The following is a 27,128-nucleotide window of genomic DNA, read 5'->3' as shown; positions in this document are numbered from 1 at the left end:
GCTGTATTTATATCCAACTTGTTGACCAATGAGGGTCTTCTACCTTTTATGTCTTTAAGGATAACATTTTTTAACAGTGATTTTTAGGCAGGATGCCTGAGCTGAATGTTTTCCAGTGGTTAGAATCTCAAGAGTTGTAACTGAAGGACAGATTGTGCCTGACTTGCATCTCATTGTGTAAGGATTCAGCACAGTGGGAGTACAACATCTTCTAATAAAACAGCAGATATCACAAAAACTGAAGTTAAAAGTGTCTTATTACTTCAGATAAAATGCGGGTAACATTTTGTTGAAATCCTTATTTCATCTAGCTCTTTGATGTCTGGGCTCTGATCTCATCACTACCCTGTGATGAGGTCAGCATAGCATGGAAGGGGAGCGGTGATCATTTCCACCCTCAAAGAACCTACAGCAAAGCCTACGGGTGGTGGAAACGGGGCAGCAGGTGCAGGAGTAGATGTTGCAGTGGGAGGAGGATGTGAACCAGGATTGACTGCCTGAGCTGGAGTACTGGCTTTGGCTCTTTTTACACAATTCAAGTCGAAAAAAAGAGACCAAAATCAAAGAGGCAGTGGAATGCAGATGAATTTAGTCTACCGCTGAAGGGAAGGAGGTATAAATAATTAAATCAATCAATAAAAAAGTAATGAAAAAGTGACAGTGAGTATACCCAAGTTTGTTTCACTCTAAAGTTTTAAAGCCTCTGTAAAGTTCTGTTATCTCTCTCTGCTTTCGAAATGAAACATTTCAAACAGACTGACAGTCTAACTTACGTTAATTTGGTGATCTCCAATCTGGTCGGCATCCCTTTGAGTTTTTGGGTGACAGTGGACTGGAAAATGTAATTGATCTTTAAACCCTCAAACATAACAGAGCCAGCAGTCCCCTGCAGAGAGGATCAGAGCGGCCTATGGTTCGCAGTTCAAAGACTCGTGTGGCTCATGTTAATTTATGCATTTGCCTCTTTGCATATGTACAGATCAGGATGTGCACTGCAGCCTTTCTTTGTGGGCTGGAAACCCTGCATGACAGGCTCTTCTAAACTACGTCCTGTGACTCCATAGGAAAAGTAGAAACCACAGAATGCTCATTAATCAAGGTATGGGAGAAAGTGTACAGAGGATTTATGCAAAATACTGCCATTGTGTGAGTAACTGAATGCACAGCACTTGTTTCTCTTGTTGGAGGATGTTGATCACTCTGCTCTGCAGTTTGCTTTGTTTGCATCTTTTAAAGTTCACAGTAGTGTAAAGTATGTTTGTGGCAGCACATCTTAATGAAATGTTAAAATAAAATGCAATGTACATTTGAATTATTTTTCTCTGCTCATTTCTGTGCTAGCATAGCAGTAAACGGTCATGATGCAGACAGCACACCATCTTTGTATTCTAAGGTTTTATGTATCAGAACCTGATAAGAATTTAATCAGGTTCTAATCAGGTCTGAAAATGAGCTAACTTCAACCTCAAATTAACGAGCACATATGACATATTACACAGTGTCATTATTTGTTTCATTAAAACTAACCCAAAACACAGGAGTGACTAGAAAACTGACCACATTTACTGCCTTCAAGAAAAAATAAGGAACAAGTAGCTGCTGCTTATCAATTGCACCGATTAATTAATTAATAAGTAAGTGTGAGTACCTTTTTAAAAGCAGAAGTTTTGGCAAAGAAAGTACTCATGATTATGTGTCACAACACATAACACCCTTACATTTGAAAAAAAGACGAGAGTACTTTAATTTTATTAATCAAAAAAGAAAATCACCTCATCCCATTTGGGTATTTTGGCATTTAATGTCTTAAAAAGGCAGTGGGACATCAGTAATATTTATTCGAAATTGAGAGACAATTTTGTATTTCAGAAGTCTGTACTGACCAAGTCTTCGTGTATTTCAGCCTGTTGTCTCGTTGGCTGCATGTAGTGACAATGCCTGTCAACTGGAGGTTTTCAACACTGGAGGCACTTCTGGAAAAAGCCACTGAACAAATCTCTGTCTTATTTTTTTACTTCTCTAGCTAGTTTTACTATGCTCACAATTTGTATTACTTGTAAGTTGAAATGTGATTCTCCTCACAATAAGGATCATAGTCTCTGCTGCAGACTTGGTGGGGGGGGGGGGGGGGGGGGGGGCTGTAGCTACAGTAACAGCTGTGGGGGAGAATTTAACATTCTCTGTGCTCTTTGTACACTTAATTTCTTCACTAATTGGTTTCCACTACCTTGCATGCATTAGAAAATGAGTTTTCCTTTAACATTTATGTGGTTTTCTGTTTGTGCTGCTGATGCCTTGCTTGGTTGGTTTGCAAGTGGTGGAGAGGAGCTTAGAAGTTCAACACATATACTGTGTGATCACACAGTATATCATCAAATATTACGACTCTCACCACTTTTACTACACAATTACCCTGCTGTGGTTTTCAGAGTTGAATGCACTTGTGGTACATTAACGCAAACATTTTAGATAAATGGTTGCTGTATTGGCCTGCAGTATTGTTGAAACTTGTGAGACTGGTATCAAACTAGGTGATGCCAGCATGCCGTGTCTTTTTTCCTCCTTTCTTTAGGACAGATGATATGGCATATGATATGTGTTTTTGGATAGCTTTTGAACTCAAGAGACAGTGCAAGAGCTATTGCCTGACAAACCATGGCATGGCCATCAGCTGTTATCCCCCAGTGTGATCTCTCTCCAGAAACCTTGAATTTAGGTTGTAGGTTGCCTAAACATTCACATGAAGGTCACGTGTGTCACGATGGTAGTGTGTGGCGTGGTGTTGAAGGAGGACCCGGATGCAGATGTTTCAATGTTGATTTATTTAAATAATCCAAACAAAACACAGCTGAGCTGAGAATAAACTGAGGAAAACATGGCAAAAACTAAAAGCTAATCAGGAACATAAAAAAGATAAAACTTATAGACAACATGCTGTTATGCATAATGTAGTATGAACCGTGGCAGTAGGGTAGGTGGTCTTGACGACTGGCTGGTCGTAGCACTAACTGTTTTGTAAGGTTGATGCTACCTTACTCACCTCTGTCTCTCACCTGGGTCATGAACGTTTCATGCTGTATTCTCCAAAATTCAGAGCTTCATATTGTAGAAATAGAAAACAAGTCCACCAGTTCGAAACAGGTTTTTTCTTACCCTTCAACATGGCTCATGACATCGTCCTGTAAAGTTCTGCTCCTGTAAGAGGCAGAAAGGAAATATGACTCATACGAACATTTCCACATCAGAGCAGACGTCATTCTCAAGTCTCTTTGTTAATAAAGCCACAAGGTCCTCATAAGGAGAAAGGTGGATGGAGCAACTAAGCACTGCACTTTCAACTATGGGCCAACATGAGATTTAGGCCAATATACCTTCCTCAACAACAAATTACTAAGGCACTTTTGTTACTTCCTGATTGGGTTTAGGTTAGATTTTAAATTTAAAATGACTTGTTCCGAGTGAGAAAACAAACATGGTTAGGGCTAAAAAAAACGTTCTTTTTACAATGCGACCATCGCCATCATGAAGCGTTTTACTCTTCACATGCAGTTGCTCTCATTACCACTCAAGATTGCATATTCTTAATCTTTCTTTCGTAATTATCTTATATTATAATTATTATATGTTTTGAGTGGAGAAGACCAAAAGCAGCTGATAAATGTGCCTAGCTCTTTTGGTATTAGGATGCCCACATAGCTGTCTCATAACCCAGTTTTCCCGTGTCTGCAACACTTGCATGCTTTTTTAACATTGAGGTCTTGATGTGTCGTATAGTTGGAATGTGAGCAAAGATGTGAGCCTGTTGAGAATATAGTGGCTCTTTCATCTTAGGTAAAAGTGGCATATATCCACCATGGAGATTTGTAGACATGTCGATTAATGTGTAGCAGAGAGCTCTGATGCATAGCAGCATAGGAGAATCATTTAAAAAATACTTTACTTTATTGGCTGTGTTTAACATACTGGGATGGGGTAAAAGACATAATTCATCATTGTGCAAATTTTATATAAAGGACAAAGGTGAGCTATGGTAAAATTAAGTAATAAAATGTCAGTGGTTTTTATAACAGATAAATTCAACAGCATGTTAAATGTTATGTTAGAAGGTCAGCAGGCAGTCGAAATAGCATAGTATGACCTTATTGAGCACTCGTCATTGCTGCTATCATTATTAAAGACTCTCTTCTCATCTGGATAAGTATAAATTGCAGATGTTCTTGTGGGTAATGACTCAGCATCTGAGCATTGATTAATATGACAAAATATCTCCACTCACTGCAACACATTTTGAGGAAACTAAACACAGCATATCGCCAAAAACACCTCATACCAGCAGTCAAGCACAGTAGTAGAGGAATGATGATTTGGGCTTGTTCTGCAGCCACAGGACCTGGGCACCTTGCAGTCATTGAGTCCACCATGAACTCCTCAGGATAACAAAGTGTTTTAGAGTCAGATGTAAGGCCGTCTGTCTGACAGCTAAAGCTTGGCTGAATCACTGGCTCATCAACAGGACAATGATCCCAAACACAGCAGCATATCTACACGGTGTTGCAATGGTCCAGTCAAAGTCCAGACCTCAACCTGACTGAAATGCTGTGGTGGGACCTTAAGAGAGCTGTGCATAAACCAATGCTGCAAACCTCAAAGATTAAGCAACATTATGAAGAAGATAAGCTGAAATTCCTCAATAATGATGTGAGAGACTGATAACATACAGAAAATTATGCTGCTAATGGTGTTTCTACAGCTTTCTATATCCGTCATCTGGGGTTGTATTTGCCTCTTTGTTTTCCTTATGTCCTGATAAGTAAAACTTTAAGACTTAGAAGAGACTGTACTTTCTTTTCATATGACCGCATGTATTGACTATATTATATAACAATAACATCTAACTTCTATGAAAATGTAGTGTTTTTGAACTAGTTGAAAGAAAAAGTTGAAAAAAGATTCACTAAATAATAGTAAGTAAGTAGTACTGCAGGTGTTAAATGCTGTAAGTGCTAAATATCCTCTCATTCTCATGCACATCAAGTTAACTTCCTCTTGAGTCAGATATTCAAACATTTTTCACAACTCCAGAGTGACCGTAGAAGGTCTTCATGTCTAGTTTTATAAACCCTGTTATCACTCTATCACAGCGTGTGGATGTATAGGAGAGTGTGTCAGCTATTGATGAGCTAAGCTACATTTTCCATTGTCTGTTGGGTTTGACCTTTTCAAATATTGATTTTTTTTTTAGGGAGAGGATTAGTGAAGCAGAGTAGCTCAGTGTAAGCACTGGTAGTTGCATCCTGGTTCAGATTATGTCACTCTGAAACAGGCACAAAGGAAAGCACAGATGTCTTAAATCTAAGAAAATAAACCCTCCGAACCAGCTTTCACCGCTGCCCTGCCAGCTTGCATGGTAGATGATAGACAAGTGGTTTCTGTGTCTTGCTTTGTTTGCATGAATATTAAGAGTAAAATAATAAAAAATTTTAAGCATTCTGCACCAAAACCAAGTGGTAGAGATGGTTTAGGTTGGTTTGCGTCCAGAAATATTTGATACAGTACAGTCACAGAAAAATGTGCTCTACTATATATGTTAGAGCAGGACATTAAATGGTTACAATGTTCAACAGTTAAAGAAAGAAAGAAATTTCCATAATTACTTCTTGATTTTTTTCCAATGCATCATTTGCTCAATGGCGACGCATGTTAATATAAACACCAGGTTGATCGGAGAGTTTATGGATGCTCTTGTCTGTGTTTGGAGGAGGGATGTTGAAACTGTATCCATCCGTCAGCCTCTGTCATTTTCACAGGCTTTGAGGTTAATGGGATGGAAATATTGGCCATTTGTACTGCTGACAGAAAATAATCTACTGTAGTGAAATGAAAATGAATCATTACAGTGTCTGGTGATAATCGAAGACGGCAAGAAATTCTGTTCCACTGAGCTTTGAGTGTAATCAGGGAAAATATAATCAACGGTAAAGCTAATTTGCCTTACTGTTAGTCTTTCTCAAGTCTTAAATCGGAAGAACTAGAAAAAAATAGATGTGAAGTCCCCAGTAATCTTTCTCCATGCGATGTAATAACACACACACAAGAAAAGAAATGCTCCCAAAGCTCTTGCTGCTATAAAAAGTGGTCCAAAGACTTTTGTGTAAGCAAAAAAACAGCACCGCTGAGATGCTTAGTCCTTTTTATTTAGCTCACACTAATGCAGCGGTGCTTTCACAGTTTAATTATGAGCCTGTCTCACAGGGAAACAGTGGAGTGAAGGCGGGGTTATTAATAGAAATAGTCCTGAGAGATTAGTTGTTAGTCCGCCCTTTAAAAATTTTAGAGTGAGGGAGAGAGCGATAAAGGTGAACATTCATCTCTGCTCTTGAAAGATGATAATAGGAGTTGTAAACAGCCTGGAATCTTTCTGACAGGGAGGCGATTAGCCCGTGAAGCGCGTCAAATTGAACAAGCATGTGATGCAGATTCGACTTACACTTAGATTGAATTCTTTCACAGTTTTGGGATGACTCATCTCATAATCCCAGGCAGGATTTCAGTTTCTAATATAACACTCTCACCTCCCCTTCCCCCCCATGTGTGCTTCCAGCCCTGTGAGGCACAAATTCAGAACAACAAGTTGCATTCTCAACACTGTGTTCATCTTTGCCTTTGGTAGCATGGCAACATTATTTTTGTGCACCCAGATGATTATGTGCACCAGGACTGCTATGACAGTGGGAGAGAGAAAACATTAGAAAATACATTAGATGTAATTCACCACAAGCATTTAAAGAGACAATAGAAATGAATAATGTTGCTTACAGCAATAATGCTGGTTTGTAGACTCTATATTTGGACCACAATCATTTTATTCTTTTTTTACTTGACCTCAAATCAATTGCATATTCATAACATAGAAACTTTTAGTTTGACAAACAACACAGCTAAAGAGCCTGTGTTGGCGTGATGCAGAATTTTCTGATCAGCCTGTGTGCCTGTGCTTGAGTTAGGTTTTTGGCTACAATTCGTCACACTGTTTGCATGCTGGGTTCGCTTGTCTGTACCTTTTCCCTTATCGTCCAACTCAAATGCTAAATACCTGCTTGATGTGTCTCTACTTGTAATTACTTTCAAGTTATTCAGCTCATTTCAGTCAGGGAGGTGTGATCCATTTCAATCACTCTCTCCCGGCACTTGGGCTCTTCCTCTGCTACCCTGCCACTCCCTTCTTTACCATGCTGTCAAACCTTTTACTTTAATTATGGCATCCCTGCTTTGTTTCCAGTGGTCTTCCTGCTTTTTGCTCAACCAGCCAATCATTCTCTCTTCTGTCCTTTTTCTGTCTCATTGCTGATGTCAGTCTCTTTCTGACATCTTTCTAGACCTCATGCAATGCAACCCACTTCCTCCCCAATTCCACCTTTCCCAAGATGGAGCCTCACCAGAAACCAGCCACCAGCGATCTAGACTCCGGGCCTTTCCAATCATATACCATGTTTCGTGCACCGTCCCAGACTTAATTTTGCTGCATTGAAACAAGCCATCGCAGAAAAATATGACAAGTCATATTAATTATGTGAATTAGAAATAAAGGCCTGCCTATTATAGTATGGTATATACTCTAAAAAAGCTTTATTTTTACATTGTTAACCTGTCAGCATGGTGTTTTTTATATGCATGAAGAGATGTTATGAGTGAAATAAGCAGCCGTAGCCATGGAAAGGCTGGAACCTCTAGCATGACAGTTACAAAACAGGGAATAAAAAATCAAAGTATCACATGTAACAACTCTAATGGAAGCAGTCCTGTCATCTTGCAGGATGAGACTTGTCAGAGCAGCAGACTGATGTAAACAAACTAAAGGCTCATGTTATCTTTTACTGATATGTCTTCTTCCTCTTCTTCTTGTACTGAATTGGCCTACAATTTAAATATGTATTCATTATTAGTTTGTATTTTGTAATTTGAACATTACATTGACAGAGATGATTTATCAGTTTAAGAAAATCACAAATATTTTAGTGTCTGGGCTTTAATTCAGTTAATTTGGAGGTTTGATATGGTCTGATTTTGTGATCAGCTTAATGAGAAAATAGCAATGCTCACATGAAGTTTTCATCATTTGCACTTTCTTGAGAAATCATTTTGAAATCCACTGATAGAAAAAAGAAGAAAGGCTTTCAGTAAAAATGAAATATAATGTTCAGAGCTGTCAGAAAGAAAATCAGTGAAGTGAGAAGTCCTTACTGTGCCTGAATAGCCCTTAGAATAATGATACATTTATGCTTTACATTTGTTTCTTACTTTGTATCTTTAAAAGAAAAAAGAAGTTAGCTTTCATTGCGTGGTAGACATGCACCAGCAGAATTGTGCATTACCCTTTACCCCATTTTCATTCTTGTCATGTTATAAAACTACAATCATGTCAACAAACATTTGTATGTTGTCACTTTACTGAAAACAATGAAATAACCAGATTTGTTTTTTTTCTAATATGAGACACTGGTCCCGTATTTGTATGCATATACCTACCATGATTTCAGAGGGAGTTTGAGAATGTTAATGACCCACTTGGGTGTCAACGTTCAGTCATCAGTCTCAGAATGCGCTCCCAGCATTGTACGCTGATCTCAGTTCAACAATCTGTTGCGACTTTCGTTAAGGTTCGGCTTGTGGAAATTTAGCTAAAAAATTCAAGTCAGTTTCAAGATAATTCTAGAATACCCCCACCCCTCAACTACTCCATTTAGTAATCATGTAACGTGTCAAATCAGTTGCAACAGCAGGCGGTTTTGCTGCCACTAACTCATCAGACTGTCAACAGTGAAGAATGAGGTGGGCTCCTGTCTTGAGAACAAGCCAGACTCTTTCTGTGATTTATACTCTGATCAGAGCTGCTTGTGTTGATATGAGCTGGCTGAAGTGATGTCTGTTTCCAACACAGCAGGTTGGCAGGTAGCAGTGTGACAAATACAAGAGGACGAGAGGGATGATTTGAAATCTGAGGCGTAGAGCCAATGATCATCCTCTCCCAGTGAGGTTGACGTAGGTCTGTTCCAAGTGTTGCTCAGCAGAAGCATGGATTCTCCCACACCCAGACACTTCCATTACCCTTGCACCATTATTTATCTCCTGTTCATTGACTCCATATAGATTCATGCTACAGCAAGAAAGTCTGGTGTCCTTTCTCCAGATCCTGTGTTTTTTATAAAGCTGGCAGCAAAACCATTATGAACTCAAATATGTTAGAAATATTTGAAGTTTTCTCCTATATTTGACTTTTTCTTGCCTCCATGCTGTTTAAATACTGTAACTCTTGAGAAGCAGTGGTGTCGATACAAGCTGTTGTTGTCCTTGATGCTATGTACCGATAACGATTTGATGTTATGCCATTTAATTGTTACTGATATGAAACTGAAATTATATAGAAATGTCTTTCAGACAGCACAAGTTTGTCTCCTGTTATATCTTATTCACATTATTGCAGAAGCAGTTTAGAAGAATCACAAATTTCTGTTACTGACATTAATTGTCAGAGCGTCAAATGAAATCGATTAAAATATGAGATAATGCTTATTTGAGTGAGGATTGTAGTAGTTTTCCATAAAGGAGATTCCTTAACCATAAACTGCAAGGGATAAAACAATAGTCAGTAACAACGTAGAGCTCTTGGCCTACTGGTGAGTGCAGAAGCCTCTGCTTTATTCATCTAGAGACAGCTAAATAAGTCAGCTCAGCTCAGGTCCTGAGGGTCGTAAGGAGTAGTTCATCTCAGCCACAACTGCTTTTGTCTTTCTATCTATATTTAGAGGGCTCACAGAGGCTATCAGCACATACTCTACAAGTGGAGTGCAACTCACAAAACATTTCAAAATGCTCTGAAAATTACCAAAGAACTAACAGGATGCTTTAGAGGTGTGAAAACATATCAATATGAGGCAGTTCAGAGTATTCCAAGGAACGGAGACTGTACTGTCCTGTCTTTTAGGCAAAGGAAAGCTAAATGAATAATACAATTTCTTTTAACAGATAAAGAAGGATTTAGATTTTTATTTTGTTTTAGCCATTTAAGATGTATAGATTCTAATTTTCTACACAGTACAGACAAGAAGCTGCAAATCATTTTGTGGTCCAAGGAAAAAATCCTTCAGCTTTACTGTCAAAATGTCCTACTTTTCAATTTAGAATCAGTTATTTAACTCTACAACTGATGTAATTTAAATCCAAACACATTCTAACATTCTAATGTGTGTTTGCGACAAAAGACGTTATGGTTCTCAAGTAACAGCAGCATAACATTGTTTTTGTAATCCAAGAGTATTGCTGATGTCATATATGCTCACAGCAGACGTGTGGAAGCTGAAATGGAAGTCTTATTTGGTTTTACACATCACATATGTGATGCATAGAAATTTAGTCTTGATTATATTGGTTTTTAGACACTGTGTAGTGGTATCATATAGTTGTAGTATGACCATCATGAGTTCTACACTTGCTTGACACCAACCATAATTGAACTTGGAGTTAGTCAATAAACCTCTAATAATGGCAGTGGTTCGGAGAAAGGAAAATTCATCACAACAGCAAGACCTTCACCCTTATGGTGTTGTGGAAGTTGTTGGTTTCAAAGAATGCATTACACCAGCACATAAAGTGAGGAGCAGGAACACTGTCCACAACAATGAGTGGATTATTTGGGATTTTGTAAATTTTCTCAAGATAAATTGTAATAGTGAGTCGCAGTACTAAAAATAAGATTAAATGAATTACACAGGATGACCTTGAGACCCAACATACAGCCAGGAGGAGCAAATAGTATTGTGATGTCATTGTATCCCCCCAGCAGAGAGCTAAGCTCAACATAATAGAGCCAGTCTGGAATTATGTAGATAGACAGAAAAAAAATGGCTGTCCTTAACATGTTTTCAGCTATCAGCTCAGAGACCCCTCTGAAAAATGAGGACATTGGAAATGACAATTCAAAATATGGCCTTCAGCAACGTCAAATGAGCTTATTTTCACAGAGCCTATCAGCATCTAAGTTTAGATTGACATGTCGCTCAAAAACTGCGATGGATACGCTGGTTTCCTGTGGCACTGTGCCAGTTTTGCTTTAGGGTTGATAAAAGGACAGAGCAGCCAGACTGCAGTGGGTCAGCTGAATGAGCAGTAGTACCACATGAGTTTGTAAATTGCCAGATTAAACAAATTGGACGTTGTTTTGGCTGCTAATGCTCAGCGGACCCACAAGAATCAGGATGTTACCAACATATATTTGGTTGCTTCATATGAAAAACATGGATGACCAACACTGCTGGTGGAGCCAGATCAAATAATGCTAAACTGCACCATTAAAGGTGGGGTCTGTGATGTTTTCTGGAGTATTTTTTATCATATTGTCTGAAAACCTCCTCACGACCCCATTGCACCCACTAAAATAGAATGTTTGGAAAAAAAACTAAATCTTTTAGTCCATTGTAGAGGGTGTAGCAAGAGGAAATGTCTGACCAATAGAAGTAATGATGAGAGTTACTTCTGTTGGATTCTGACACGCCAATCAACTGTCAGGCCCCCTCACCCCTCCCCCCTGCGCGTTCACAGACTCGTGACTCGTTCATGTTATTTGAAGGCGTGGTTTCGAGGGGTGGGCTGGAGAGGCAAGGTTGTGTATTTTCAAAAATATAGCTTCTAGGAACCATTTTTCCAAGATCTCAGACCCCACCTTTAATACATGTATGTTGAATAATCATGAACACTATTGTATCCTTTCTGGGATGATGTATTTTCTGTCTAACTGACTGCCGGCTTGGCCATGTGTTGGGTTTAGGTATCCATTGTTTGTAAAACTCTGAACAGATTTAACATTAGTTTGACCTTTATTGTAACAGTAGTATTTTTCACAATGGGCCAGAAATGTTGCTAAAATAAGCAGAAATGAAATCCACTTGCATAAACCTGATTCTGCATGGTTATTTCTGCCCCCTGTGTCAGTCACTGAACAGCGTTGCATTATGGGTCAAATTCAGATACAGCAGAACCCAGCAAGACACAGGCTGCACCATTAGTTGGCAAGACTGGCAGCTACTGAACAGCAAGTAGGAGCAATGTTGGGTTAAGTTCATAAACCATGAGCACTTTTTGACAGCTTGTATAAGTGTGCTAAACTATCAGGATATTCATTTTATTGAATAAAATGCTTCCTCCAAACTATTATTCATACAGATTTGTTTTTATAAGTTGGGCAAGTTTTATTGTATCCAACTAAAATCACAAGTACATGGGGATGTTTGGAATGCTCACCCTGGCCTCTAGGAAGGGGGTTATCTGAGCCTACACTAGCTCTGATCAGCTCAGTCATGTGCTAGTAATGTAGTATGGATTTTTCTTCAGCCCTGATTATGTCAAGCGTGCACTTAACCTCCTCTTATACAAGCACGTCTGTAGAGGAGCGGTTCCAGTGTAGTTAAGTGTTTTCAGTCTGTATTAATTTTTCTAATCAGTCTTTTTTTTAAAAGGCTGCTTTTTAAGAACATCTTGATCAGAGTGTAAATGTAATGTACAGAAATATGCACCTCTGAAAATGTACAGGATACTGTTAGTACCCAGTAACAAATTTGGTAACAGATTTATCATCTTATCATCGTCACCTGTATATTCAGCTGCACTTTAGGGTAGACAACAATCAGCAGGATGAGAAGCATTTCAGTCAGGCTGAACTTTGACTGGACCATTGCAACACCTTGATTCTTTTCTTTTTCAGACATTCTGCTGTAGATCTGCTGCTGTGTTTGGGATCTTTGTCCGGTTAATGACCCAGTTTCAGCCCAGCTTTAGCTGTCGGACAGATGGCCTCACATTTGACTCTAGAGTACTTTGGTATCCAGAGGAGTTCATGGTGGACTCAATGACTGCAAGGTGCCCAGGTCCTGTGGCTGCAGAACAAGCCCACATCATCAGCCCTCCACCACTGTGCTTGACAGCTGGTATGAGGTGTTTGTGCTGATATGCTGTGTTTAGTTTCCTCCAAACGTGCTGCTGTGCATTATGAGCAAACATCTCCACTTTGGTCTGGTCTGTCCAAAGGACATTGTTCCAGAAGTCTTGTGGTTTGTTCAGATCATAGGCAGAGTTTCAGATTCTTGCCAGGGAGGGTAAAAAAACAACAACTAATAGACAGTCTCGAGATCTGAGCCAACCTCACAGTGCGTAGCATATATAGCAGTGCATTACAACTCAAATATAGCGTAACATCATGGTGCAGATATTTTTTTGTGCCCCTCACCCCCGCCCTAAACACAAGCGCACGCTCATGCGCTTACACGCACACACTCACACACTCACACACACACACACACACACACACACACACACAAGCTTGGACACACACACGCACAGCCACTCGAGAGAACTGCTATTGTCACCAAAACGTTTTGAGGGTTGTTCGGACAAAGCAGGCTGCTTAGGAGAAGCTTGTTTTTCTCTGAGATCATCTTGAGAGAAAGTTGCTTATCACATTATGGCTGCAGGAGAGATGTATGAATGAAAGACGAGAGTCACGACTTGAGTGCCAAAAATTTATTCATATTTTTAATGGTCAAATGGTTGTTCACTGTGTGTGCTTTATGTCATTTATAAATACTTCTATATTTTTTAAAATTATATTATATATTTTTTTATTTATTTGGGAACACAGACCTAAGCTGTGCTGCCATGTTCTTTTCAGAGAGAAGCGGCTTTCTCCTGCAACCCTTCCAAACAAGCCATACTTGTTCAGTCTTTTTCTAATTGTACTGTCATGAACTTTAACATTTAATATGCTAACTGAGGCCTGTAGAGTCTGAGATGTCGCTGTTGGGTTTTGTGCAGTTTCTCTGAGCATTGCACAGCCTTCCCTACGCTAAATAGATTGGAAAAGGCCTTATAACCCTTCCCAGATTGATGGGCAGCAACAGTTGCTTCTCTAATATCATTGCTGATGTCTTTCCTTCTTGCCATTCTGTTAACACACACCTAAATGCTCAAGACCAGCAAACTAAGAAAATCTCTGCTTTTATAGAGGTTCTCACACCTGATAATGATCAGTTAATAAACTGTATTTGACTAGCAACAACCTGCTGCTACTTCTCCCTGTGTGGTTGTACGAGGTAGTACGGGTATATTTTCTAAATGTAAGACATGCTATGGACCAGATTATTAAGCCATCTTTTTCAAATGCTGTATATTATATTTTGATTTCACATTAAGGTATGTTGTAGGTCTTCAGATTTACATTTTGTGTAAGTGTGTATAGTTTGCAATACTGAAATGAGTCAGTCTTAATGATTTTTTGTGGCGATCCAGTAAATAGTTTGAATCATGCTGTGACACGATGGTAGTCAACCCATCAGTGACTGAGATTTATTTTGTTGGCTACATGGAGAAAATTAGGGGACCTCCCAAATTACTGACAGTCATCTTCTGAGGGACATGAATGTCTCTTCAAGCGTTCATGGTACTCTGGATGTTGGTTTCAACCTACTGAAGTTCACAGCTTCTTTTTTTTATAATGATTTTTACGTTTCAATTATGGGTGCCAATGCGGAAGGCATTAGAGCACACATATTACTCTTGTGTGGGATTATTCTTTCTATAAACCTTCCTTAACTTTTAAGGATCTCTACCACTTTAGGAATTGTAGTTTTCATCCCATATTATGTATAATGCTCAAGCTCCATAGCCATGCACTTTTTAACATGTACTTGGAGGTAGTCTCCTTTTCTATTCAGGGTTTTCAGTTTTGATAGTTGTATTCTGTGTTACTGTGCAGGATTAGTGTTTGGTAAAGTACAGTGGGAGGAGGCAATATGGCCACAAACAAGAGCCAAGATAAAAACTCCCACATGAAAGCATCAGCTTTCCAAATGTGCACTTTCATCAAATTTAAAAGAGGCAGTGAAACAAACAAACTTATTTTTCAAAACAAAAGGTCCAATTGTAAATGTTTGTTTCCTCAGTGCCTTGCTGAGGGACTTGTTTGTTCTTTGTTACTGATATTTAACCCTAACCCTAACATTGTGACATATTTTCTTAAAGTCAATGGTGATGTCACAGTACCCAGTTATTATTTGTAGGGCTGGGCAACGATTAAAATTATTTATGTAATTAATTACATGATTTCCCTGATTAATCACGATTAATCGCAATTTTACCCAAAATCCAAAAATGAATTCAAAAGTAGTGTATAGCTTTTAGCATTTAGTTTTATTTGAAATGACTGCCATATGAAGTGCCACAACTTTTGTTGTGCAAACACACTTTCAACATCATTATTTTTTTGTAGTTTTTGTGTAGAAGCCTCGCTTCACTGTCTGTTTCCTTGAATGACTTGCTGGTATCAGTTGTGTGTTTTGCCTTTAAGTGATATTTTAGGCTACGGCTACACGAAAACAAAACAAGGTTTTTTTTGAAAACGGGTACGAAAATTCTTGCGACCACACGACAACGCGCTGCTGTAAAGACTCAGGTCAAGACGAAAACGGATGAAAACGATGAAACGATGCAGTACACACGCCACGCTGTGAGACAATAGAGAAGTGTTAAAATTGGCTCACAGCGTCAACGTTTGACTGACGCAAAAACGTTTTAGCTGTAACAATGGAAACGAAACGAGGCCGTTTTCAAACTTTCCCACTCTGGAACCCGTTCTCAAAAACTATCGTTTTGGGGTAGTGGGAACGCTGGCTCCGTGTGGCCGCGACAGCGAAACGATAAGAAAAAGTATCGTTTACAGTGAAAAACGTTTTCGTGTAGCCGCAGCCTTAGACTGAAACTACTACGGAAGGAAGATAATTCAACTTGGCAGTGTTTACAGATGACTTTGGTTCTGTAGACTCTGCCGTCTGGATACAATAACTTTAAAATGAAAATGGCCGAGTAAAAGTTCTGTACCCTTCTCCATGTTTGGTGGATCCGCCGATTACTTTCTTTTCCGGTTCCACAGCAGACAGCTACAGACTTTTACAAAATAAAAGCCTGTGAGCAACAGACTTTTACAATAATAAAATGAATAAAAAAACAGGGGTGGTCTGTGGCGTAGTGGGTTCAGCAGGTGCCCCATATACAAGAGGCTATAGTCCTTGCTGCAGCTGGCCCCAGTTGACCCCTAGTCCCGCATCGGTTGCATGTCGTTCCCCCTTTCTCTGCCCCCTGCTTCCTGTCTCTCAGAACTTTCCTATCCATGAAAGGCACAAAAGCCCCCCCCCAAAAAATTAAATATTTAAATAAATAAATAAATAAAATATGCGTTAATGCGCGATAAAATATTTATCGGCGTTAAGTAATTAACGAGTTAACGCGATAATAACGAGTTAACTCGCCCAGCTCTAATTATTTGCCTTTTAAATTAATGTTATCAGCTGCTTTACCTCATAGTATATTGAAGTGTTATCCCTCTCTTCCTCCTTGTGGGTTTATTAGACCAGTGTTTCCCAACCGGGGGTACGCGTACCCCTAGGGGTACGCGGAGGTACTGCAGGGGGTATGCGGCGCACGGGGAGTTTTTTTATTTATTTTAAATATTTAAATATTTTCTTAAATATTTTTTTAAAAAGATGAATGCTACTTGTTTAAGTTAGATAACAAAGGAAGATTATTTTGATTTAGTATTTATACTATTTTGGTTAATTATTTATATTTCAAGAAAATGTTTTTTATTCTTATGTTGAATTCAACAACTGAGGTTAAAAAAAGAGAGAGAAAGCCTGAGAATTTTATGTTCAAGTTAATGATATTAAATAAAATGATTTTCATGTAATAACCATTGTGTTGCTCTACTTTTGGAGAATCATCTCACGCGTTGTACGTGTGAGAGGGTACTCGTGGTGTGACAAGAAGGCTCAGGGGGTACTCAGGCCAAAAAAGGTTGGGAAACACTGACTATCATCGATTTTTATCGCTGATAAACATAAAGCTGACACAAGGCCCTCAAACTCAGAGTATTTACTTTCTCCCTGTACTTTTAGGTGATAATGTTGCTGCAGGAAGCAAAGAAGGCCACGAATAGACATATTTATAGAAACCCGTACAAGTGATCGTGATCATGATAACAGTCCAGGGGTTAATGAGCTGGAAAAATTTCAAAAGGTTTTTTTTTTTTTTTTTAAACGTCATTGAAGCATGACACCATTTGTTAGCTCTCATTTGGGAAACTTTTGAAATTCATTCTTTTCATTCAAGAAACTGACCATTAAATGTCCCTAACAATGACAGTGGGGCTCAAAGCCCAATGTGCCCAACAAAAATAATGTCTCAATAGAAGCTATTGGCACACAGGAAATTGATGCTAATTATTTTGTCACTGTGCTCCCGATGTGAGAGCTTTTCCCCATTGTTATACTTAATGGAATGGTTGTATAGATCAGAGTCCGATTTTTTTTGTTGAGTTTCAAAGAGTTTGAAGAATACAAATCTGATTATGCCTCAAGTCTGGTCACTTAATTTCTTTAGACTTTTGATAGAAAAAAAAGACAAAAGAAACGCTCAACATTCCTAAAATGTACTGACTGAGATTGGTGTTTTACACCGATACGGAATTATCTTCCTTCTCGTTCATCTTTGATTTGAGATAATAGTGTTATCACCATTTTTCCATCTTAATGCAAATAAAAAAAATGTACGTGAAGAAAAAAAGGATTTGATTAAACCAGGGCAGATTCTAATCTCAGTGAAGTTTAAACTTTAATTAGTTGAAAGATCTCCCTTTTGGCTGCTTTAGCAGCAGAGGTCAGGATACTGTATCATTCCCAGACAGGCAAGACAAAGACGTTCCTGCAGTCTCCCTCTTACACCCCTGACCAGGCAGGATGACTTTGTCTGCTGTGGCCTTGTGAAACCAAGCCTGTGGTTATCTTTCTGCCTCATGTAGCAAGGCTCCCATTTGCGCTGTTACAAGCCTCTCTATGCTTTTTTTCAATTCACTTCAGTTTATTTATATAGCTCCAATTCCGAAGTCATCTCAAGGTGATTTAAGGAATAAATAAACGCAAGTCCATTTAATATAATTCACTGTTATCCAATAATCCAAATGAATTCATTATAATCCATTGTTGTCCAGTTCATTATAACTTTTATGAATAATACTTATTCATAAAAAGTTGTCTAGCAAAGAAACTATCTGCTCACTTCTAATCCTCAATTCGATTGAATCCCCGATTCAGTTTGTAACTAATTAACCAATATGTGGCATCATCTGATGATGATCTGTCAATACCGTAAAGTGTTTGTCCTCTCTTCCTCCTTCCCCTGTATTATTTCCCTTGAGATCCTAAATGTCTCATCACAAAAACACAATAATATTCAATCAACCAATCTGTCCATTTTTCCCTGCTGTGGTTGTGCTATCAGATCCTTAGCTGCTGGTAAGAAGACTCCTGCCTCACCCTCAGTGAACTGAGCCCTAATTATCAATTCCTTCCCGTATCAGGGATCGACGGAGTACACTTCATTTGATGGCCTTCGCCTATTTTTAAAGCGATACAATGTAACTTCTCAAAAAGCCCACTATGGATCTCCCCCTACAGGCTTGGAGGTAAAGTACGGTTACCCTGTCGTAAATACAACACCCTTTCGCTTTCACGTTTCACGTTTGTTGACGAACCGGCGAGGAGTCAGAAGGTGCAAGCTATGTCGATTGAGAAGGTAAGAGTTATCAAATGTACCTGGGAGCGTGAGAGGGGTCTATTTGTTTTTGCGGTAGGTGTGCCAGAAAGCAAGTCGAAGTACTTCCGCTCAGCTCCCGGGCCGGTCCAGCAAAGTTACATAGCGCAGTTTTTCCAACTCAGACCCCTGAAGGGCATAGGAGACAGGCCAATCGTAATATTAAAACTCATTCTAGCTGCACAATTTTTTTCAAGCCGTTATTTTAACACATTGACTACCAGCGGTTTTTACAGAATTATGTCGTAGACTCCCAGCATTCTAAACCATTTTTTTGATGTTTTTTGTACAGTCACAGCATATTATGTGATAGGGCCACTGAAACATGTTATGGCTCGTTTGAAAGCTGAGACTTTAAACTCTTTGTGGGTCAACACTGCGTGTCTCTAGGTGCCGCCATTAGCGAGCTATCCTTAGCTAAACCAAGGCGGGTATCCACCAAAATCAACAACAAACTGAGATCGGGGCTTTTGTGAAAGGTGCGCTCTTTCAGCCTGTTGCACTTTAGATACTTACATATCCGGGTCAGAGGATTTGCGTCGTGTCGCATGTGGCAAAGCTAACCTGTTCATAAGACCGCCTCCTTAGACTTGTCGCGTGTCTTCTTCTCCTTCTTGTTGTTTGTTTATGTTACTTTACCGTCACCCTCTGGAAACCGACACGTGCGATTGGACAAAATGCGGAAATGCACAACAATCAATGCAGCGCTATCAAAATTGTTCTTGAGTTGACGTAAAGCCATTGGCGTAATGATCAAAATGTCCAGATGATGACACCAGTTTTTGACTGCCATCTATGTCAGTTTTGTTCATCACATAATTACAAAAATCACACAGAATGTGCATTAGAATGTATAGATTCAGAATCCATAAAAAAAACGTAAAAACGTATTTTTACGGTTTGGGAGCCAACGCATGGGCAGTAAAAACGTAGTTTTACGTGACTTGGGAGTCAATGTGTTAAGGTAGAAATGTTACATAGTATTGCTTTAATGGGAAATTTATCCTAAGACTTTGAAACAGGAGTCTGTATTGGAAAGCTTTGGGAAATAAACTGCTGTGCAAAGGTAGAGCTTTCTTCTCCACTACAGCTTGCCTGTCAGTTCTGCTCAAAAGTGAGAACACTCAGACAGTGTTTACTACAAGTTGGACAGTAATGGGTTCTCAAAGGTTCTTCACATAACTCCAAATAAATAGACAGATGAAAATTTCTTGAAGCTCAGCTCACTCTGAGTGCACTCCAGACACCCATCCAAGGAAGCTATGCTATTGTTTTATGTGAAAATGACTAAGCTGATCATCATCCTGTTAACCAAAGATTGAAGCAATGCACACAGGTTTAAAATTCCAGAGCTGTTAAAGAGTTGACATATGCTCCTCAACACTCAGTCAATGAACTCCCAAAGAATGTTTGGTCGGTTAGAGAGTATAACCCATCTACTCCAGACATATGATGTGCAGAATTGATATCTTTTATTCTGTCTTCCAGGCTCTCTGGGACAAAAAATGCTATAAATGATCATTAACAAGGAGTATAGCATTAGCTTGTAAGAGCCTGCCATTGCACTTTTTTAAATTATATGTTAAATATTGTTGAATGTGGATTGGCCAAATTTGAACTATTACCAGTTTCACCACAAATTTCATAAGGTGTGTTGGATGATTAAATTGTGCAGTGGCCAAATGTCTGAGAACCTTACCTCCTATAATCTGCTCATGTCCCCAGTAAATAATTTGAGATTATTCTTTTGACTCTCCATTTCTTTCTCTTGACAAATTTCCAAAGTCCGCCCCCAAATGAAGACAATAAATGTCTCATAAAGTTGTTTCAAACATCCTAAAGGATATTTTTTGTTAGCAGGACACAGACTAAACAGTAGATGGATCCAGATGAAGGTCCAGATGCATCTCTCAGCTCCTGTGTCAGGTCTTTGCTGGATTTTTTCCTCTTTCTTAAGGACATCACTTTCAGATCCTGTTCATCTGCTGTAGATAGTTCTTTAGGCCTGACACTTCTTCTTTTGTCCTCCACTTGTCCAGTTTCCTCAAATGTTTTAAGGACACACTGCACACCATGCTGAGATATGCCAAGTTTTCAGCACATGTCCCATTAAATACTGTTTCATTATATTTGGTATTGTTCATAGATACAACAAAAGAAATGGGAACAAATTATGTTTCAAATTATGTGCGATAGGCTGCTCATAACAAAGTGCCTAAAAATCATATAGGTTCTTTGTAAAGTTGTCTAAGACACAACACTCCTCTTTTTTTCCTTCTTTTGCTAAAATGATTTATGTGTGAGTGTCGAGTAGATGGACCCAAATGCAGAGAACAACAATCAGGAGGCCAACAGATGATGGAACTGAAGTCTTTATCTTACAGAAACCTGAAGCTTGGCTGAGCCGGGACACCATGAACTAAAGTTGGAAAACAAAAAACTGAATAACAGAACAACCAGACAAGCAAGGAATACAACTACGAAGAATGTAGATTATGAAAGTAATGATGAGGATCTGACAAAGACTGAGATAAAAGAAAGGAGTTTATATACTGTGGGTTAATAAATAGTAAGTAACTACAGCTGTGGCTGCTTGAAAACGAACATGTGAGAGTGGAGCTGAGGACCAAACACGGGAACTGAGGACAACTCCTGGTGAGGAAGCGAAACAGGATCAACTTGAAACTGAAACCAGAACAGAACTGAGGCAAGACAACACAAAGACTACATCTGATGAATATAAAACAAAAGCAAGAACAACAACAGGGGCAAATCACAAAAGAGTGACTAGAAACAAAAAGGCACACCAAGAATAGATCGGTGCAATAAATCCTAATTGAAATCCATAGCTCCAAAATATTAAGAGCACAAACAAGAAAACAGAATTAAACAAAACAGAGAAAAAAACATGACAAGGAAATCTAACCCAAAGTCCCAAAATAAACCAGAAAAACCAAAACCCTAACAATTACATCTGAAAATGGTGAAAAACTGAACTGAGAACAAGTGAAAAAGCAGCCTATGTTTAAGGAAAACTTTGAAAGATCTTCAGAGAGACTGGAGAAATATGGCTCAAGACCACTTTAAAGGATTATAAGAAAGCCTGTCTGCTTGAAAGTAAAATATAAAGAATTTAATGGGTGGCTCAAAACTTTTGCACAGTAAATCCGTTCTTAACTTTAATATTTGCTCTGTTTTTTTGTCTCTACCAGCTTCTAAGAGAATTTTCTGGTTCTTTTTTAGCAAAAAGCTCCACATCTGTTTTCAGACTGTTTCTAATACTGAACTGAGGGTTTTTATTGAAATTGCCAACAGCTAAGGACGAGAACAATAACTTTTTGACAGTGAAGCAAAACAATAAACCACTGCTGAGCTGTAGGGCAATTCTATATGAAAACCACAGACATTAAGTGGCACATTTGACTGTAATGAAAAGATGTCATAACTTCCTCGTTGTTCAGTTTTGGACTGAATTTGCTGACTGACTTTAGATGTTATCAGGATGAACATTTCAAATGATTGCTCACTACTCGAGGAGTTAAGTCGGGGCACGTGTTAAGGTGTGGTTCAACATTATATAAAGCAACAAAAAGACGCGAATAAGTGTAATTGTACTAACACAAGTGTTTGCACAGCTAAGCATTGTGCCTTTTGATTAAGAAGCTCAATGTTCAGGACATTGCTGACACTGAGGAGACGATCAATTTGATATTTAAGTGTTTTCACCTTTTATCTCCTTCAGAGTCGGAAACATGCCAACAAAGTGCGGCTGTATTACATGCTACATCCTGTGGATGGAGGTTGCCCGGCCAAGAAGCTCCGAACAGACAATGTAAGCAGTGTTTAAATTCACCTCATCCTGCGTATGTTTCCCCACAGTCTTTTCCCCACAATCGCTATGAGACATGGTGGAGACGTTTATCATTACTGGATATTCCTGCTTTCCCGACCCCTGTTATCCCACCCTACTCAAGTGTGTTAGGGTAGCTGACAGATTAACAACATTTCTTAACTAGTGAACACTGCAACAGTGAAGACGCTGCAGTTGGATGTCAGGGGATGCCAACTTTTCATTCAAGACAAAGACAGTGAGGGCCCTCTCAACCCTCACTGTCATCTACTGTATATTGACTGACACAATAATTTGGCCTCTCATTTCCTGTCCCATAGAAGTTTGAGTGGGCATCTGTGTTTTACAGCTCTGAGCGAATTTGGTCCCTTTTTTGTCTCTGTTAAAAAAAGCGTGAAACCATGATTTTTTTTTACTTAATCTTTGCAGTCCCTCCCACACTCAGATGATAATCACCATTTCATGTTAGTGCCACAGCGAGAGGGGCAATTTCAAATCCAAGTTTGTCTCAACTTGGAGTTCGGGAGGCTGTGGTGTGATGAACAGACTGGATTGAAGAGACTGAAGTCTCTGCTGCAATCATTGCAAGTCTGCCAGCCATCAGTGCAGAAATCTGGGTTTCTGAACCAGATAAGGATCCATCAAGGGATACTAATCCTTCCTCCTGCTGCCTCAGCTCATCATCCAGTTGTGCTGCTCTGTTTCTGTTTGGCTGTACGTTCCCCCTTCATCCCATCACTCTGCTCGACTCCGCCTGTCTGTCTTTTTATGTTCTCTTCTTCTCGTCTGCTCTCTGTTACGCCTGTCACACACCCCAAGCATTCTTTCCATTTCTTCTTCTCTTGTGTTCCTATTTTTTTAGCCCTTTACTCATCTACTCTTTCTTTTTCCTTGCCTTCCCTTCCCTTCCTTTGCACATATTTGGTATCATTTCCTTTTTTTTTCATACTCATCCTCTTGCCCTTCTTATTCTGTTCTTTATTCCTACTTTTTCATGTTTTTTCTTTTCTCTCATGTTCATTCTTTAACTTCTCTTTCCTTTTCTCACTTTCCTCATTTATATTAGCTCAATGCTTTGCTTGCTTTTCTATAGTGCAATCTCACTCAATTTTTCATTTTATTCCGTTTTAGTTTTGTATCACCTTTTTTCTCCTCCTCTCCTGCCTTATCCTGAATTTATACCCCATTCATTTTTTTATTCTCTGATTAACCTCCATCTTTGCTTGTCTTCTCATCTCTTCTGCCTTTCTTTCCCTTTGCACTTCCTTTCTTCACATATTCTTTGATCTCATTTCCTTTCCTTTGTTCCCCTTTTCTCCTCATTTATTTTACTCTGCATGTATTTTTCTTCGCACTCCCCCTTTGTTCTTTACCTTCTTTCCCTTTTATTTCCTTTCCGCAGCATTCTGTATTTTCCTCCTCTACACCTCTCTCTCATTTTCATTTACTTCTCTTTACGTCTTTCTCTCATTTCTTTACATTTTCTTCTAAAACTATATTGTCTCTTATTCTTGAACATCCTGCTCTGTTTCTCTCAGTCACATTAGTCTCTCCCTCCTTTTCTCTTTCCTACACTATTTTTACAATTTTTATTGCTATTCTTTTCCTTCCGTCTTTCCCAGCTTGATCTTTCATTTTCTTCTCTCTTCTTCCTTGCTTACAACCCCCTCTAAATTAGATGCATTTATTTACACTTTCTTCTTCATGCTCATTTCTTTGTTGTCATTTCCTAACTCACACTTTGCTTGTTTTTCTTCTCTTCATTTCACTTCTTTCCTCTTTCTTGCTTGTCTTTTCCTCCCCTCCACAAGAGGCATTTTTATTTTTATTTTCTGTGTTGTACAGTGTCTGAGAAACAGGAGTGGCAGAGTGCTCTTTATCTCGTCAGAGTTAAGGCTTTTATCCCTCGCACTGAAAACATGTGGGATCAGTTAGAGGTGTTGACACCTGGATGTTGGACAAGCAAACAGCTTACTCTACTTTGCCTGTTCCAAAACCTTTTTCATCAGGTAATTAAGGTAAAATTGATTGTTTTACTGTATGATCCTGGGTCTTATTCATCTCCATCTGATCATAATTTCTGATAAAAGATAAAAGATTTCCTCTGTTAAGCAAATGTAACTGCGGGGTTGCTGGTCCGAGTCTACAATCCCCATCTCCAGAAATGTTTGGACTCTAAAATGTGATTAAAGAGAATGCAGTGATCCTCGATTCTCTTAAACCAATATTTCATTAACAATAGAACATAGAACATTTTGGATGTTGAAAGTGAGACATTTCACTAATATTAGTATTGATGGGAATTATCATCATCAATAAACGGTTTGCACAGTTGTAATTGGATGAGGTTAAGCAAGTCAGTTGCCAAGTAAATACAGTGGAGTAAAAGGTGCAATATTTTGCTGAATTGTGTGCAATAATGAAATAAGTACTGATCAAACACAATCAGTGTCTTTAAAAATCACCAAAGTACAGTCCGTTTATAAATAGATTAGTTTCTATTAGCTCAATGCACAATGACCTTTTGAATTCCACACTGTTAGCTGATAGAGGAAATGTTGATTCAGGACTTTGCAAAATGCTTAAGGGAAACGCAGCTTTGCAAATCGTATTCTTTAATATTTTTTCTGCTCTCAATATTAAAGCTGTTAGAATTTTATGCATGGCTGTCAAAGAGAATCTGTGTTTGCTTTGTTATGGTTGTGTCAACAGGCACAGTGTGGAAATCGGTTTCTACATGGATCCAGTTATTTCCCAAAGTCTGTTTGGTGTACTGTAGCATGACCAAGCATGGGGGGGCCAGGCTAGTTCATGTAAGGTCAGCGCACGTTTCATGTACAGTCATCTTTAGACTTAGTGCTCAGAGTTTTTATGCAAATATATCACGGAAAGGCTATTTTTATACAGTTTCGTAGAAATTCAAATTGTTCAAAGGTGGAAGAAGGGCGCAGAAATCTCAGCATTATGATTAAGTTTAGGAAATGTTACTGTGGAGTTTTTTCCAGTCAGTTCCTGTGAGGCCATTTTAATGTGGGGAGGTTTGCCAAATTGTTCGTGACCAATAAATTTAAGTGCAAAGAAAAACTCAAGTAATAGGATTAAGTCAATGTCTTTTAAGTCTGTGCAAGCCTACTCAATAAATCAGGGTGTCTTGTTTGTACCTGAGGATGTATTGTATTGCAGAGGTTAGATTACAAATCCATTTTATTATAGATGCCTAAGGACAATGTTTGCCCTCGACCGATGGAGCAGAGGCAGAGTTGTTATTGACATTCTTCTCATATCACACACACTCCTATTCATGCAACTTTCAAGTGAGTGAACACCTTCAAGTACACCAGGCTTAGAAGTTGCAAGTTAATCTCTGCTCTGTCTCTAAGATATTTCGTGCACAAAAATGTGTCTCTGATATTTAATTGACATTAGAGCAGAGTAAACATATCAAATGTGGAATATTGTCAAAAGTAAGTGGTAACTAAAAGAAACGGCTGGAGGAACATGTTGCAACTAATTAGTTTAGTTGAATAAGGCAGTTGGATTTCCCAGAAGCAAACTCATCTTAGGTTCATCAAACCCAAATTCTGCATCTCAAGTAATTCTCAGTAAAGATAGCTTACAACGTCAATGGAAAATCTTCCGTTTCTTTTCCTTGAACTGATAAAACATTAGACAACGTCCAGAAAGATTAGTTCATTTCTTTCGAACAACATCCAACATCCTGTTAAATTGGAGATAACTGATGGATGGAGAAAGACAAAGAGGCTCGATAATTCTACTTTGAACTCGTACCCTGCAAATGAGCATGGCTCACCAAATGGCATTTTTTCAGATCAGGCTTAGTGTCACATTGGAATTTATGAGTTGATAGTTATTTCAGAAACAAAAATATGTCTTAGATTTTTACTGTGTGGAATAACAATGCAGATTTTGAATGAAATTCTTTAAAAAAAAAAAGGGTTATATTCTGAAACCCCCCGACGCTGTTTTAGTTTTGGCAGAATGAACAAAATTTCTGACCAAACCAGAACTAGTCTCACACATTGCTTTATCTTTGTTTTTTTCAACTGTCACAATACATCAGTGTTTGGTCTATAGCCTGACCTTAGGCCTGTAGTAAAAGGGCACATTGCCTTGATGGAAGAGGGCTACACTTAAACTACGCAGATGTGATGTGACCAGGCTGTGCTTATAAGGTGGCACTATCTAAAAATACACTCAGCAGCACTGCCTGCAGACACTGTGGTAGTGTGTATGGCCTGGCATGGCCCAATGTCTGGACCTTTGAGCTGATGGCATCTGACAACTGTACACGCTGTTGGTCATTCTGGTCGCTGTGATAACCTGCTCTCATGTAGAGGGGGAAGGGGGTAAGAGTCAGATGGCATGTTCTTGTTTTGAGGATAGCATGTTTTAGCATGTTTACAGGTTCACAATGTTTTTTTTTTGTACAAATCAGATTAGACTTGAGGATAGTTGGCTTTTGTTGAAAAATGTAACTTAAGATGGAAGTTGTAGTCTTATAATAGGTAATTTTAATCCCAGTTTAACACTAGTGATTGCTTTTGAATATGTTTTTGCATCTCACTCAGTC

The 27,128-nt window shown here is 38.8% G+C and overlaps 1 protein-coding gene across 1 annotated transcript in view; it reads left to right on the top strand.

Moving 5' to 3' along the window:
- The window catches only part of LOC142382392 (zinc finger matrin-type protein 4-like), a 192,931-nt gene that overhangs the window by 45,543 nt on the left and 120,260 nt on the right, over positions 1-27,128 (top strand). The window contains exon 3 of the mRNA XM_075468190.1: positions 22,430-22,519. Coding sequence (XP_075324305.1) covers positions 22,430-22,519 — 90 coding nt within the window. The remainder of the gene's footprint in view (positions 1-22,429; positions 22,520-27,128) is intronic.

Source organism: Odontesthes bonariensis, chromosome 6 (assembly GCF_027942865.1).
Source record: "Odontesthes bonariensis isolate fOdoBon6 chromosome 6, fOdoBon6.hap1, whole genome shotgun sequence".
NCBI classification, from domain to species: domain Eukaryota; kingdom Metazoa; phylum Chordata; class Actinopteri; order Atheriniformes; family Atherinopsidae; genus Odontesthes; species Odontesthes bonariensis.
Note: the sequence above shows the minus strand (reverse complement) of the source record. Positions and strands in the feature narration are given on the sequence as shown.